The 13794-nt window shown below is 33.7% G+C and overlaps 1 protein-coding gene across 1 annotated transcript in view; it reads right to left on the reverse strand.

Moving 5' to 3' along the window:
* Nucleotides 1-90: 90 nt before the first annotated feature.
* GNAL (G protein subunit alpha L) overlaps nucleotides 91-13794 on the reverse strand; it is a 62865-nt gene continuing 49161 nt past the window's right edge. Inside the window, exons 6-12 of the mRNA XM_032223220.1 lie at nucleotides 7256-7310; nucleotides 6638-6711; nucleotides 5537-5595; nucleotides 5179-5299; nucleotides 4577-4707; nucleotides 3789-3856; nucleotides 91-3143 (exon numbers count right to left, since the gene is read on the reverse strand). Coding sequence (XP_032079111.1) covers nucleotides 2997-3143; nucleotides 3789-3856; nucleotides 4577-4707; nucleotides 5179-5299; nucleotides 5537-5595; nucleotides 6638-6711; nucleotides 7256-7310 — 655 coding nt within the window. The 3' untranslated portion in view covers nucleotides 91-2996. The remainder of the gene's footprint in view (nucleotides 3144-3788; nucleotides 3857-4576; nucleotides 4708-5178; nucleotides 5300-5536; nucleotides 5596-6637; nucleotides 6712-7255; nucleotides 7311-13794) is intronic.

Here is a 13794-nt window from a genome sequence, read left to right on the forward strand (position 1 = left end):
GGCTCAGTCTTTGTAATAGAAAAAGAATTTTAAAGTGTTATTGCTGCGTGACCATCTGAAGTGGTACTTCATTTCCTTGATATCAGCAATACAAGATGTAGTTATTTTACAGCAAGGTATTACCAAAACAGAAGCAAAACATAATTATAATAACTGACATAATTTTCTACCCTCATGAGTCACTTTTAAATTAGATGTAAATAGTTTTAGATGGTAGTCATGTGACAGCATCAACAAAAAAAACCTTTGCTATTAAGTTTGCAGAGTATTGGCAAACCAGGTAGAAAACTGGGAAGAAGCCTCTTGCACATTCAGAATAAGGGTGTGCACTCTGCATCCATGGACACATGGACTGGAGCTTGGCTGAACATTTCCCCTGGAATAAGATGTAAACAACTACTGTTAGATTCACACAGAGTTTTTATGGTATGACTCAGTTTGTGTGATTGACTATTCCACCCCCCCAAGAGAAATAAACCTTACTGGAAAACTTTGCACACCATTCCTAAATGTTTAAGTCCTATCTGATTAATAGCATTAAAAAAGTGCTTAAGTATGCAACTTAAAAAGGCAGTATAAATTAAGCTGCAGAAATGTATAGACTTGGTTTTTTTTATCTACTTATATAAACTTTAAAGAGAATTTTATTCAGTAAAGAAGAGTTTAGGTTAGCCTTCCTCAGCATGTTGCCCACCTAAGAATTGAGACAACAGATCTCAAAATTTCCAGGCATGCTGGAAAGAGTTCTGGAAGTTGTAAACAAAATCTATTTGGAGGGCATTAGATTATAATTGTCTGAACGATTGAATATAATCTCTGACATTTGCAGCAAACAATTATAATAATCTACCCCATTCCTTTCAATAACAGAACCATCCTTTAAAAAAAAACAACAACAGGCAGTACTTTACATTTTCACTGCTTTGTCTTTAGAGGAAATATGAATCTTTAGACTGGTATGTCTTCATCATATCAAAATAAGTGTCTTTCAATCATCTTGGAAACATAACAAGGTTGTGACTGAATACAGTATGTCAAAGTACCAGTTTCAGAGTGGATCTAAAATGCTTCAAAATCAGAATATCTTGACAGATTACTAGCCCAATTCTTTTGCAGAGATACAATTGTTTCTCAGTTTCTAAAAGTGATCTGGGGTTATATATGCAATAAACATGCCTTCCTAATTTAAAAATAGTTTCACATTATGTCATCAAAATATTTTAAGAGTAATTTATCTTCATAGCAAAAGGCAAAGATAATCCAAGTGTTATAATCTATGAAGTTCTGAATTTGTTATTGCATCTACAAATTTTAAATATTGGTACAGATTTTCTCAGGCACTGGAAACTGTACTCTGACATAATGCCTATGTATAAAATATAAAACAATTTCATAGTTACCGAGAAAGGCATGCCTTATTGCTACACCAATTCTTGCTTTTATGCTAAACTGTACCACAACTTATTTTGTGAATGTCATTTGCATAAATTATTCAAGTTTGAAAAAACATTATGATTCTACAATATTTAAAATTAAACCATTTTCTAAGATCTGTTTATTAAAAGAAATAAATACGTCATTTTGTAATTCTCTTAGGCCAAACACAAGGATTATACCTTTTTTCTTTCTTGCAATTTGCACAATAAAAGCAGCTGTTGCAACAAAGATTGAAAAAAAACACCCTTATCTAATGGTTCCTTTACACATTCACAATCTGCAATTGTGAATGGTTTATGAATGACCAAAGAATTACTGAACATAGTTTTAAAGGTAAAACAAGATATTCCCATGAAACTTACACCAGGTTGCAATTTGGGCACTTAAATCAATTTTTAAAGCTGAGTATGATAGGCTATTGCTGCTACAGTAGCAGCAATTACTTACTTGGAAAGTTAATATGACTAAAATTTGCATAATTTATAATTTTTATACTAAAGAACATTTTATATAAATCAGAAAAAAATCCCTAAACTCTACAGAGTTTTTTTCAAACCTCCAGTCACTGCTGTAGGTAGAGTTGACATCAAGCTGTACAGCGCAATCAAAAACATACTTACATCTTAGCTCATTTTACAGGTACAGCCATAATCAAGGCACAAAGATCTTCTACAAGTATTTTCTTCAATAAAATTGTACAAAATAATATTACACTTTACAGTCTGTACAATATAATAAACCAGCAGTAAAACAAAAAAAATATATATTATATATTATATATATATATTATATATATATTTATATTTTTATAGAAGACTGATGTCCAAAAATGATCTAAATTAATCGAATCATTTGTGGACAGAAGAAATATGGTATGTGAAGGTGAATTTTCTGCCTAAATGCAATAGGCTGAAAAAGTAGCTCTAAATTCAAAAGCCTGAGGTGTAAAGAGACTCTTAGCTCCAAACCTCCCAAAATTGCTTACCTACTCTATTCCTGGGCCAGCAATGGCTTAGAAGAGGAGGTCACTTCATCAGTTGACCTGCAACTCAGTTTGTTGAAAACTCAGTGTAATAAATATCATAGTGCTGCTACATCATGCATGAATACATCCTCAACAGTATTTTCTAATTCTGAAGCAAAGTGCATTATTCCCTTTCTTTCTGTATATCAAGTACTCTTCAGTGTCATGACACAAAAGGAACCCTCCAAAAACATTCTAGGTATGACACACTGTCATCTAACTAGCAGATACCAGCTTGAACTAACAAGTCTGCTGAAAAAAAATTAGCAGACTATGTCCAATTAATTAAACATAAACAAAAATTTACAACCAAACCAAAAGAAACAGAGGTAGCCAAAGACTTCAGTGGAATGACAAAGAAGTGGCATATAAAAATAAAACACACATATTGTCCCTAAAGCATGGGCTGGCTAGAAAGTCTAATAAAAGTAAACGAACTGAGGAGGCAGATGGATCTAGTATCTCTTCCTCTACTTCATCTGAGGAAGCCAAGAAAGAAAGATGCTTAAAACCACGGACTCCATGGTGTCCTTAATTACAATAGTTCATACTGGCGAAGATGCATTCTCTGAATGATGTCTCTACAATCATTGAATACTCTCCGAATATTTTCTGTGTCAACTGCACACGTGAAATGTGGATAGCAATAATGCTTTCCATCTCCGGTTGCCGTACTTATTCGCTGTAAGAGATAATGAAAAAATTGCTGAGAACAAAGTTGGATAAAAGCACTTCTGGGAAATGACAACAAGATGCAGGAAGACTTGATCAGCATAGCACCATCTCAAGCTAACGTGTCAAAAATTATGCATTAAACACATTTATTCAAGGAATGCTTGGATGTTCCAAAGATAAAACCCCCAATTTGTCTAAAACTGAATAAGTAACCAGACACTGAACTGAATATATTAACTTTGCAACCTACTCACCAGGTAAGCTTAGCCTGATTTTCCACTAAAAAAGTGATATAGTACTATAGGCTTATTTCACTGCAGCTTATTACAACTCACAGCTAAAAAACACACGGAAAAATATATGAGCAGTTAATGTTTCATGTATGGCCATAATCAAGATGTTGAGGGTAAGAAACGTGGGGTTTTATGGTAGCATGCTGCTTTTTTTTTTTTTTTGCATGCTTTGCATAGCTTATAAAGAGAGGTGATAATTTAAAAATGGGCTATAATGGTTTGTAATTCAATGATGACTGGTTTCAAGATAAGAGTTGCTTTTATAACAAAGCTTATAGAAAAATAATATAACGGTATTGAATATCGGTATTCAAATTTATAAAGTTAATACAGTGTTAAAAAAAATCACCAATACTTACTAAAAATTCATCCCGAATAAAAAACTTTGCTCTTGTAACTTTGGGATCTTCTCCTGCATCTGGTGTTGCTGTAATGAACATAGATTCATAGATTGAAAATATTCAAATATATGCAATATGAATTTTAAAAATATGTGCATGGTGTCTTTATTTTCATGCAAAACTGATACATATATTGGAAATCACAATATGGACAGAATATAATGAAGCATACTGGGTTCAGATTGGCAAAGAAGTGGGACAATACCCTCCACTTATTTATTCAACCTACTTGCTGCCATCTGTATTAAGGAAATCTGGATTCAAAATAGATGAGTGCGATTGTAATATTAGAGATGGAAAGATCAATAATCCGTGCTAGGGTGATGATACTACTCTGATATGCAAAACTGCAAAGGAGCAATTGGTATGTGAATGGAAACAAAAGTTGGGCTTTGAAGAAGCAAGTCAGAGTCTTGATACTTTTGAACTGTGATGCTGGATTACACTCCTGAGAATACTATGAACAAACAAATCATTGATCATTGAATAAATAAGGCATAAATTATGGGAAGATGTAGCTCTCTGGAGAAGATTCTAATGCTAAGAAAATGGAAAGAAAGAGAAGAGAATGACCAGCAGCAAGGTGGATAGTCAATTATTGTACCACTGGAAGACTAGCTTAGGGACAGAATATCATGCAGAAAAAAAAATCTATCTAAGAGCTCATATTGACTTGGCACAAAAGTAATCAATCTCATAAACATTCAAATTATTTAAGCATAAGAGACTTTAGTTAAGAAACTTACCATCTTCAGGTACAGTGTAACGTGTAAATTCGGGAAAATAATCTTCAATTTTAGACTTCCCTGCCAAGACTTTTTCAGCAAGCATGTCTTGTTTGTTCAAGAACAAAATGATAGAAATTGTCCGTAACCACCTGTGAAGACCCAAAGATGAATTCAGAGTCCAAATATCTGCTGACATTTATATTTTCTAAGAGAAAACAGCCATCTAAGGAGGAAAATCTTTTTTGGGCCAACTGGGAGTTACGGGATATACATTGAAATCAAATATCTATTAAATCTGAACTGATGTAACTGATGTTCTTTGAGGTAACATCATTGGCATAAAACAATATAAACTGATGATGCAATTGCTGAGTCAAACATTGAGTCAACTGTCCAACTGTTTTAGAATGGGAAGTCCATTAAGTCAAGGTTTTACTACATCTCATCAGTTCCTGTTTATAATGATGCTAAGAAAACCAGGAACTAATCTGAAGGTTGCAATTATTAAAATCTGAATAGAAATCTTGATTTGTTCTAACAGATTTTCACAAAAATCCTCCACCCATCCTTGATACGTTTTTATCAAACCAATGCAGCTGATTTATGCATGGGTATCTTGCCTATTGTTCCAGATGCTTTTGAAGAGGTCTAAGGATTCGCGCAATCTGTTTGTGTTGTTGTCTTCTCTTATGACCATATTGTAGCTGCTACAGGCCACAACGAAGATAATAGCTGTGACATCTAAGGAAGAACATACCATAGATAGAAAATAAAGAGTAAGACTTAATCAGAAACACTTATGCTTCCCATATATGATGATAAATGCAGTGTAAATTACTGGTATACATATAAACAAAATTATGAGATTTTATAAAGGATGAAACAATAAGCCCCGATAAATAAAAGTAATATATATTTACAATAAGAAATAAACAGCAAGCATTCAGACCAAATACAGAATGTGAAAATATTTCTTACCATTAAAGCACTGGATCCATTTTCTTCTTTCATCTCTCTGACCACCTACATCAAACATGCTGTTGAAATACAGAGACTATTATTCTTTGTGAATGTACAAAAAACCCCCACATTTTCCTAATGTGCACTTACTTTTGCAAATGGAAATGAAACTGCAATAAATACTGCATGAAAGCAAAATGAAACATTGTTTTGTAATATCTGTTGTCAAACTTTAGTTAAGTCTCATTTGTAAGTCTCAAACATAGTCCTAGCTACGTTTTTGGTCAAATTTAGGAAAGGTCAGACTAAATAGTAGGTGGCCATTTAGTATTGATTAGCTCAGCTGAAAATAGAGGGGAATAGTGTGGTCGAGTACAAATGTAACAGCAATTCTAAAGCTATATTCAAAGCTAAATAAAAACAATTGGGCAAACCAACTTAGAGAGAGGGGATTCCATTTGTAAGAAAGGATGGAGGAGTTTACAATTTCAGTAACAATTTCAGAAACTTTTGCAATATATTCAATCTTATTAGAATGATATGAGCAACTAGTTTAATATATAATAATATAATCCTTAGAGGTGACTAGCCTAGAAAATATTTTAGACAAAAACGAACAGGCAGCTTTTATATTATGAAAAGTATTAGGTAAGAAAAAGGTTATTTCAGCCAAAAGAATAGACATATTAGTAATAATATTCTGTGTGCGCTATATTATTTATGAAAGAGCTTTCTTATTTAGCAAAAATTTAAAGTTGTCCATTACATTAGCACTATCAATTAATGAATTCTTGTTCTTTTAACTCATTATATATGAATTAATAGAAACATTAGTTTCTATATTAATATTATGTACTATACTAATCTTCTACACTAAAAATTTAAGGTCCACAGACTAATACATCAAACAAAAATAAGCAAATATTAAATAATGTCCTATGTTAGAAACATCCTGGCCAGCACTGACTAATGAATATACCTTGATCTCTTACCCTGTATGTCATAAATGAGAAATTTATTTTAGAAAACTCGTAATTAAAAATGTTAATTATGTCTGCATTTGTTTCCACTGTTTTATAAAACATGACACAAATTAAAGGTTATTATTACTGTACTTACTGAAAATTTACTTTGTCTACTTGGAATCTTGTCTCAAAAATCCCAGAAGTCAAAACCCTGCATCTTAAGAGATCCTAGAAATGAAAAACAATTTTCCATTTTAATTAAGCAAATTTGGCCTGCAAAGCAATGTGATATATTAACAATTTCATATAATTAAAACAGTGAGCACAAGCTACTGTATGAATTCAAATCTGACAATGTCAAAGATAATTCTGAACAATTATTTAAATATTAGACAGAATTATAATGTGACAGGCAGTAGCAGAATTATTTTACTTTTGTTCACGGAATGGGGTGATTTTCTTTTCACCCCAAAATTCCACTCCACAAACCTCTTAAACCTTTCCTCAGTTTCAGAAACAACTTGGCACACAATAAGGGAAGTGTTAAAGCCTTGTGGACTCACAAAGCTACTCTCAAAATTCTTTTTCTATTGGAATCATAAAGAGCAATTTTAACATGAACAGCATATATGACGTTAAACTATGGCTGGGATAAATGAATAAAAAGATTATTGAATTAAACATATTTCCCAATTTAAGCCTGCTTGAATTCATTTAATTTATTAAAGGTGACTCTTATACTAATTCACATTTGTTACTCCATTTTACTCACCTGATCTGTGGGCGTGTAATCAGGCAGACTGACACTGTCTATTCTTTCTAGGAAGCTGAAAGAAAACATACATTTTTAACCATAAAAACCCAACATCCTGCGCATACATGCACTCCCATTTCGGCACTCAGTGCTGAAAAGATTCACCAACACTGCATTATACTAAGGAGTTTTTTTTTTTACATTGAAAGATTATGTATCTATGTTGATGCAACCAATCAATATCTTCCAGGGAGTCAATGTTTTCTTTTAAACACTGTTCAGGCAAAATTTTAGGAATAATTGACTCTCATAAGGTTTTGCTCATGCTTACTTTCTAATCTAGGGATTCTAGAAAAATATCTAATTCTCACAAAAAACACATAGGTCTACCAGGGAAATGGAACTGTGATAAATTTCTTAGAGGAGATGCAAGAACCAGTAGGATCTGTATCTGATTTACCAAAGTATGCAAAAACTATTACCATGGCAATAAGATGGTTAATAAGACTTAATGAATAGTAAGAGCATTGAGCAGGAAAGAGTGCTCTAGTATTTTTCCAAATTAACAGTTTAGCAGCACTTCACAAGCTGCTGGGAAGAAATTGCAGCATCCAGGTATTTGAAGAATAAATGAAAATCAATTAGAGTTGGGGACAGATGTCAGTTTCTAAGAGTAGTAAAGACATTTAGAGCATTGGCTAGACAGAATGTAGAGGGCGCTTGTTAGATAATAACATGGCTACTTTGGTCCAGTGGTTAAAGCACCAGGCTAGAAACAAGGAGACTGTAAGTTCTAGTCCTGCCTTAGATATGAAAGCTGGGTGAATTTGGGCAATCTCTTTTTTGTTTAGCCATGATCTCAGGTTGAATAAGCTGGTTGGTTAATAACTTGCAACCAAGTTATTAGAAAAAAGAAAATAGTGCACTTGTGGGGAAAATGCTAGGAAAAAAATTCACTAATGAAGAAACACCATCATTCATGCCACATTGAGACTCAAAAGCAACTAAAATGTCCAACTATTCTAACTGCTCTTTCTGACACCTTTTTTGCAAAGCCCAGCAATCTGGATCTCTGCTATGAAATACACCTTTTCATTGGAAGCCAGGCAGGTACTGAATATTTTTTGACACCTTTGTACCATTTTATGTCACTTGGGAGGTTCATAGAAATGCTGTTGTTGACTATAACTGTTAGCCCCCCCCCCCAATTATAAGCATGGCAATCTTTATTTTTATAAACACCAAGCAGATATACCCTCTCTACATCCTGTTACTTTTTAAAGGCATCAAGAAAGGGGGAGGGGGGGGAGGAAAGAAAGTGAATTCGTAGTGAACACATTTTTGTTTTTGCACCAATGTGCTTCTGGGTTGAATAAAATCTAGAAAAAATATTATTTTCAAACAATTTACATGGGAGAGATATACAAATTAATCTTCTCTACCAATAGGAAAACTCTCCTTCACATGTACCTCTGGTGTTTTCCTTAAAAAAACCAACAGAATAAGAGAGTTGGAAGGGACCAGATGATTAGAGGTGTCCTAGTCCATGCCCCTGCTCAAACAGGAAAGCGTATGCCATTTCAGACAAATGGTTGCCCAATGGTTGTCCAATCTCTCCTTAAAAACTTCCTGTGTTAGAGCACCCACAACTGTTGGAGTCAAGTTGTTCCAATTGACTGTCAGGAAATTTCTCCTTAGTTCTAATGTTGGTTCTCTTCTTGATTAATTTCCATCCATAGCTTCCGTTCCTGCCTTTAGGCGCTTTGGAGAATAGGTTGACCCCCTCTTCTTTGTGGCAGCCCCTCAGATATTGGAATTCCTTACTAACGCCAATATTTTTAAAATATTATATTATACCAGTAAAATCATACAAATACAGAATAAATACATTAAAATGTGCAGAAAAATAAAGAAAACATCCCTCTTTTTCCCCAGAAAGTATAAACAACACTAAGAACTTAGCACTATCTCTTAAAATAAAACCAAACACCACTTAATTCAATATCTCATCCCATTTCTATAAACTCATCTCTACAATCTTATTTCTTCCTATTAAATAGCAAAATCTTTAAGTAATGTCCAAAATACTAAATAACAATCACTTCAGGAAAATCTTGCCCTGAGACGTGTGAGTGTGTGTGTGTGTATCTATCGCAAGATGGGTGGCAAACAAATTTAATAAATATATAAACAAGACTTAAATACTGTTAATTATTTAAAAAGTAGAATGAAATGTATTTTTGGTTACTGATATTATAATCTATCTTTAGATTCTTAAGTATCTTTAGCCAAGTTGCATAGGAAATACCGCAGATACTTTTTTGACAAGCTATCTCTAAATGTTCTTATGTAGGCTGACAACACAGAAATATTGATTTTGATCCACACTTGTTTTATGCAATAATATAGAATTTATGTTCAAAAATAAAATAAATAGTTACATTATGTAGAATGAAGGAGTAGAACAGTCATTATTTTGTTCTTCTAAAATAATCACACTAAATTCAACATGAATACTCCGGATTCTGAAATTCTATCTCAGCAACTTTTTTACATTCAAGAAATTTTAAACAAACTATTAAGCAACTTAATTAAATTAAACAATAAGGAACGCAGTGGCTCAGTGGCTAAGACGCTGAGCTTGTTGATCAGAAGGTCGGCAGTTCAGTGGTTCAAATCCCTAGTGCTGCGTAAGGGAGTGAGCTCCCGTTACTTGTTCCAGCTTCTGCCAACCTAGCAGTTCGAAAGCACGTAAAAAATGCAAGTAGAAAAATAGGGATCACTTTGGTGGGACAGTAACAGTGCTCCTTCGGCGTTTAGTCATGCCGGCCACATGAGCACGAAGATGTCTTCGGACAGCGCTGGCTCTTTTAGAAACGGAAATGAGCACCATCCCTAGAGCCAGAAACGACTAGCACACATGTGAGGGGGAATTTTTATCTTCACTAAACAACTACTTCTTTGGAAGCTGTTGTTATATACACCACAATATTCAAATGCTAGTAAATACATCAAATATATCTTCAGATTCTTAGTGCTTTGTTAAGATTATTTTTAAAAAGAAGTTCTCAGCTGAACTATGTCTTGCAGTGACTATATCCTTTCTTATGAAACTCATTACATAATAACATGAAGGATTTAGTAAAGGCTAGAGATTTTTTTAGTTTTCTATGTTTTCCCTCTTCCTTGTTCTATTATTTTAGACTGAATGAAATTGGTTGCAAAATGTTAACTGCTTGATTGCTTTCGAAGAATAATGTATAAACCAAAAAGCAAACCCAAAAGGACTTTTTCTGCCACCAGCTAAGACAAAACAGGCTTCAATGGAGCAGTAAAAGTTTCTGAGCTATCTAGAACATCATATAGGTAAAGCTGGACCATCTTTCTTAACAAATTAGAATGAGTACATCAGTAGTTTCTTCAATATCTCAGAGAAATTTGACAATCTTCCAAAAATGGAGATACATCCATCAATTTCCAGCACTTTTAAATATGCTATATTAATGACAATTTTTACACAATTAGCTTGAAGCTTGGCACAATTGTAGATTTTGTTTATATATAAATCATAGATGACAACTTACAGTTCAAGAATAGTAATTTTTATAAGCAACATCCTGTTTTAAGTGGTACATCTTTTAAAAAAAATACTTTGCCTCTAGAAGAACTCTTAAAATACCTGCTTAAAATGCTGTGCATCTTTTGTTAATTGCCTTTTCAATAGAACTGAAACAGCCTGCAGAGGGCAGAGAACACTGCATGCACTATAACAAATGACATAATCTGTGGGCAAATGATTCTAATCATTCAGTATTCCAAACAGTTCACATGGAGTGGCAAGGTTAACAGAGGCCTTAAAGGGATTTTGCTTTCCAACAACCACTTAAAAATCAATCTGTTTTAGTTGAAACTGAATACTTTCAAAAGTATTCTGATTTTAAAGCTATTTAAGCAATGAACATACTTTGCACCAAAATGATTACTGTGTTCAGCTTGTCTTAAAAGGGCTTGAGCCGAGGTGGCGCAGTGGTTAAATGCAGCATTGCAGGCTACTTCAGCTGACTGCAGTTCTGCAGTTCGGCTGTTCAAATCTCACCGGCTCAGGGTTGACTCAGCCTTCCATCCTTCCGAGGTGGGTAAAATGAGGACCTGGATTGTTGTTGGAGGCAATATGCTGACTCTGTAAACCGCTTAGATAGGGCTGAAAACCCTATGAAGCGGTATATAAGTCTAACTGCTATTGTTATTGCTAAATCATGTGAATATAAATGGTAGCCAGACATATATTTTGATACATATTTATCAGTTGCTTAAAGTTCCCTAAGTATTAAATAATGTACAAAATATTTACAGACACAAGACCGAAGAGTTAAGCACACTAAGCTATAAATTTCCCACAGGCTTGCAGTTTTCAAAAGCTTGCATACATTTCATTTTTCCTCGACTTAATTCTTAGCATTAATATAAGGAACTGGATAGCTGACCTGGATTTTATTTCTTGACATATAGTTAGAAGAAAAAAAAGAAAGGGGGGAAAAAGGGAATTATGGGAGTGTAACAAATAGAAGATATTTATGGAGCTTTCTGTTAAAAAAATAGTTTTGAAGGAATATAATAAGACCTCATCCAGAAGATCAAATTATGCTCTTAAGAAGTGAAGTGTGTCATTGATAAGCAGTCTAGGAAAGTTTGTTAGTTGTATTTGTGTGAAAGGAAGATGAGGGTTTGTTTTTAAAATACTTTAACTTAGAAATGAGAAAATCCTAGATTTATTAAGGACAAGGTAATATAGATTTGTTTTGGTAGAAACTGTCTTCACTCAGGGTTGTCTTCCTGCCAGGTAAATACAGTAGCATATAAACCATATTTTAGTCAAAGATATATTTTTGGCTTCTAAGTCAAATCATTAACCCTTGTCCTAGTGCAAACAATATTAAGATTTATATCTGCAGTACTGCCACATAAAAAACCAAATTTAGCAGACTCCCATGGTATTAAGTTTAAAATACATATCTGTTCACATGGAATATTCTGGTTTTCTGATGTTCCTACTGAAAATATTTCTGGCATATGTTCACATGCAAGGAAAGAAAAAAAAAGCCCCAGTGTGTAATACTAGAAGGTAAACATTAGTTGTGCTAGCTGATGCAATGCAGCTGATTATGGCACAAAAGCAGGAATCATTAGATATCTCTAACATACATTTAAACACATTTTCTCTGTCTCTCTTCTTAAATGATTCTTAAATTGTTTGATTCTTATCTGCTTTACATTGTTCAGAATGCATATAAAAACAGAACCAACATTATGTTATTGTAATACACTGAATGCTATAAAATTAAACTGCCTAAGGTTTAATGCAGTGGTTATGCAGACTAGCCCTTCTGCTGCAGGGCATAAGGACTGGTTTTCTTTACTTCCCATTCCAGCAGCAGGAAGGGGTATCGCAAGGAATAGGAAATCTCTACATGTCTCACAACTTTTTCGTCTACCTTGTTTCTGCACAATTCAAAAGTACAAGTAACTTATACCGTACTTAAAGTGAGGAGTAAATAAGGAAGTGGGACCCGTAAACCAGCATCCCTTTTCCTGCAGTGCCCCTTTCTGGCTTGAACTGAATGGAAATAGTGAGGATATATTGGATATTAAAGTTGGTAGAAGTCTGTATACTGTGAATACAAAATCAGTCGCATATAGTGCAAGTCTTATCACAGCAAACCCGTACTAAAACACAACATGCAGTTATCACATAGCCTGTAGCTGTTATGCTTTATTGCTAGCTAAAATAATACAAATTATATAGACAGTATGAGCAATGAAAAAAAACCAACTTTCTCTAAAACATAAGTTCAAACCTTCATAAATAGATAGCCCATATAAATAACCTGCAAAAGTTTTGTCATCCAAAATTTAAATCAGCAGTTTTTCAGACAGATTAGGTTGCTGTTCAGTTCATCAATCAACTGGATTTTAGCTCTTATGGCAGAAGGCATGAAGCCTTCCTCCTTCTTTCCATTATCAAAGGGATCGCTGTGTGGGTACTTTCTAAAATATGCTTAGTGAGTATTCAATGCAAGAATACAATGCACCTGTAATGATGATGGAATCTGATCTTCATTAGTATCTTTCAAATACAGATGTGCAAGATAATGTTCTTAAGTGTTCTTAATGTTCCATGTTATGTGTCATGCCACAGCACTCCAAGGATTCTGGCACGGACATTATAATGAATAGTCTAAAAGTAAAGTGAAGAGAATATAGCATCTAGTTTTCAGATACTGGAAATATTATCTAGCTGTTTAAGGGTGAAACTGGAATAAATTAAAAAGTGGAAGGTAAAAGATGAAGAGGATGGACAGCAGCAAGGTGATTCAATTGCAGGATGGCACACAACCAAACAAACAACCAATAATTAAACAAGGAAGCAATTTATGAATTTATATGTATAATGAGTTTAATTTAGTCCATATATTCATTTTGCTATTTTTTGTTGATCAATTTAAATTAAATACTTAAGGATGCTATGCAAGGTGAATATTATGTTCAATATCATACAC

The sequence above is a fragment of the Thamnophis elegans genome, chromosome 8 (assembly GCF_009769535.1).
Source record: "Thamnophis elegans isolate rThaEle1 chromosome 8, rThaEle1.pri, whole genome shotgun sequence".
Taxonomy (NCBI): Eukaryota; Metazoa; Chordata; class Lepidosauria; order Squamata; family Colubridae; genus Thamnophis; species Thamnophis elegans.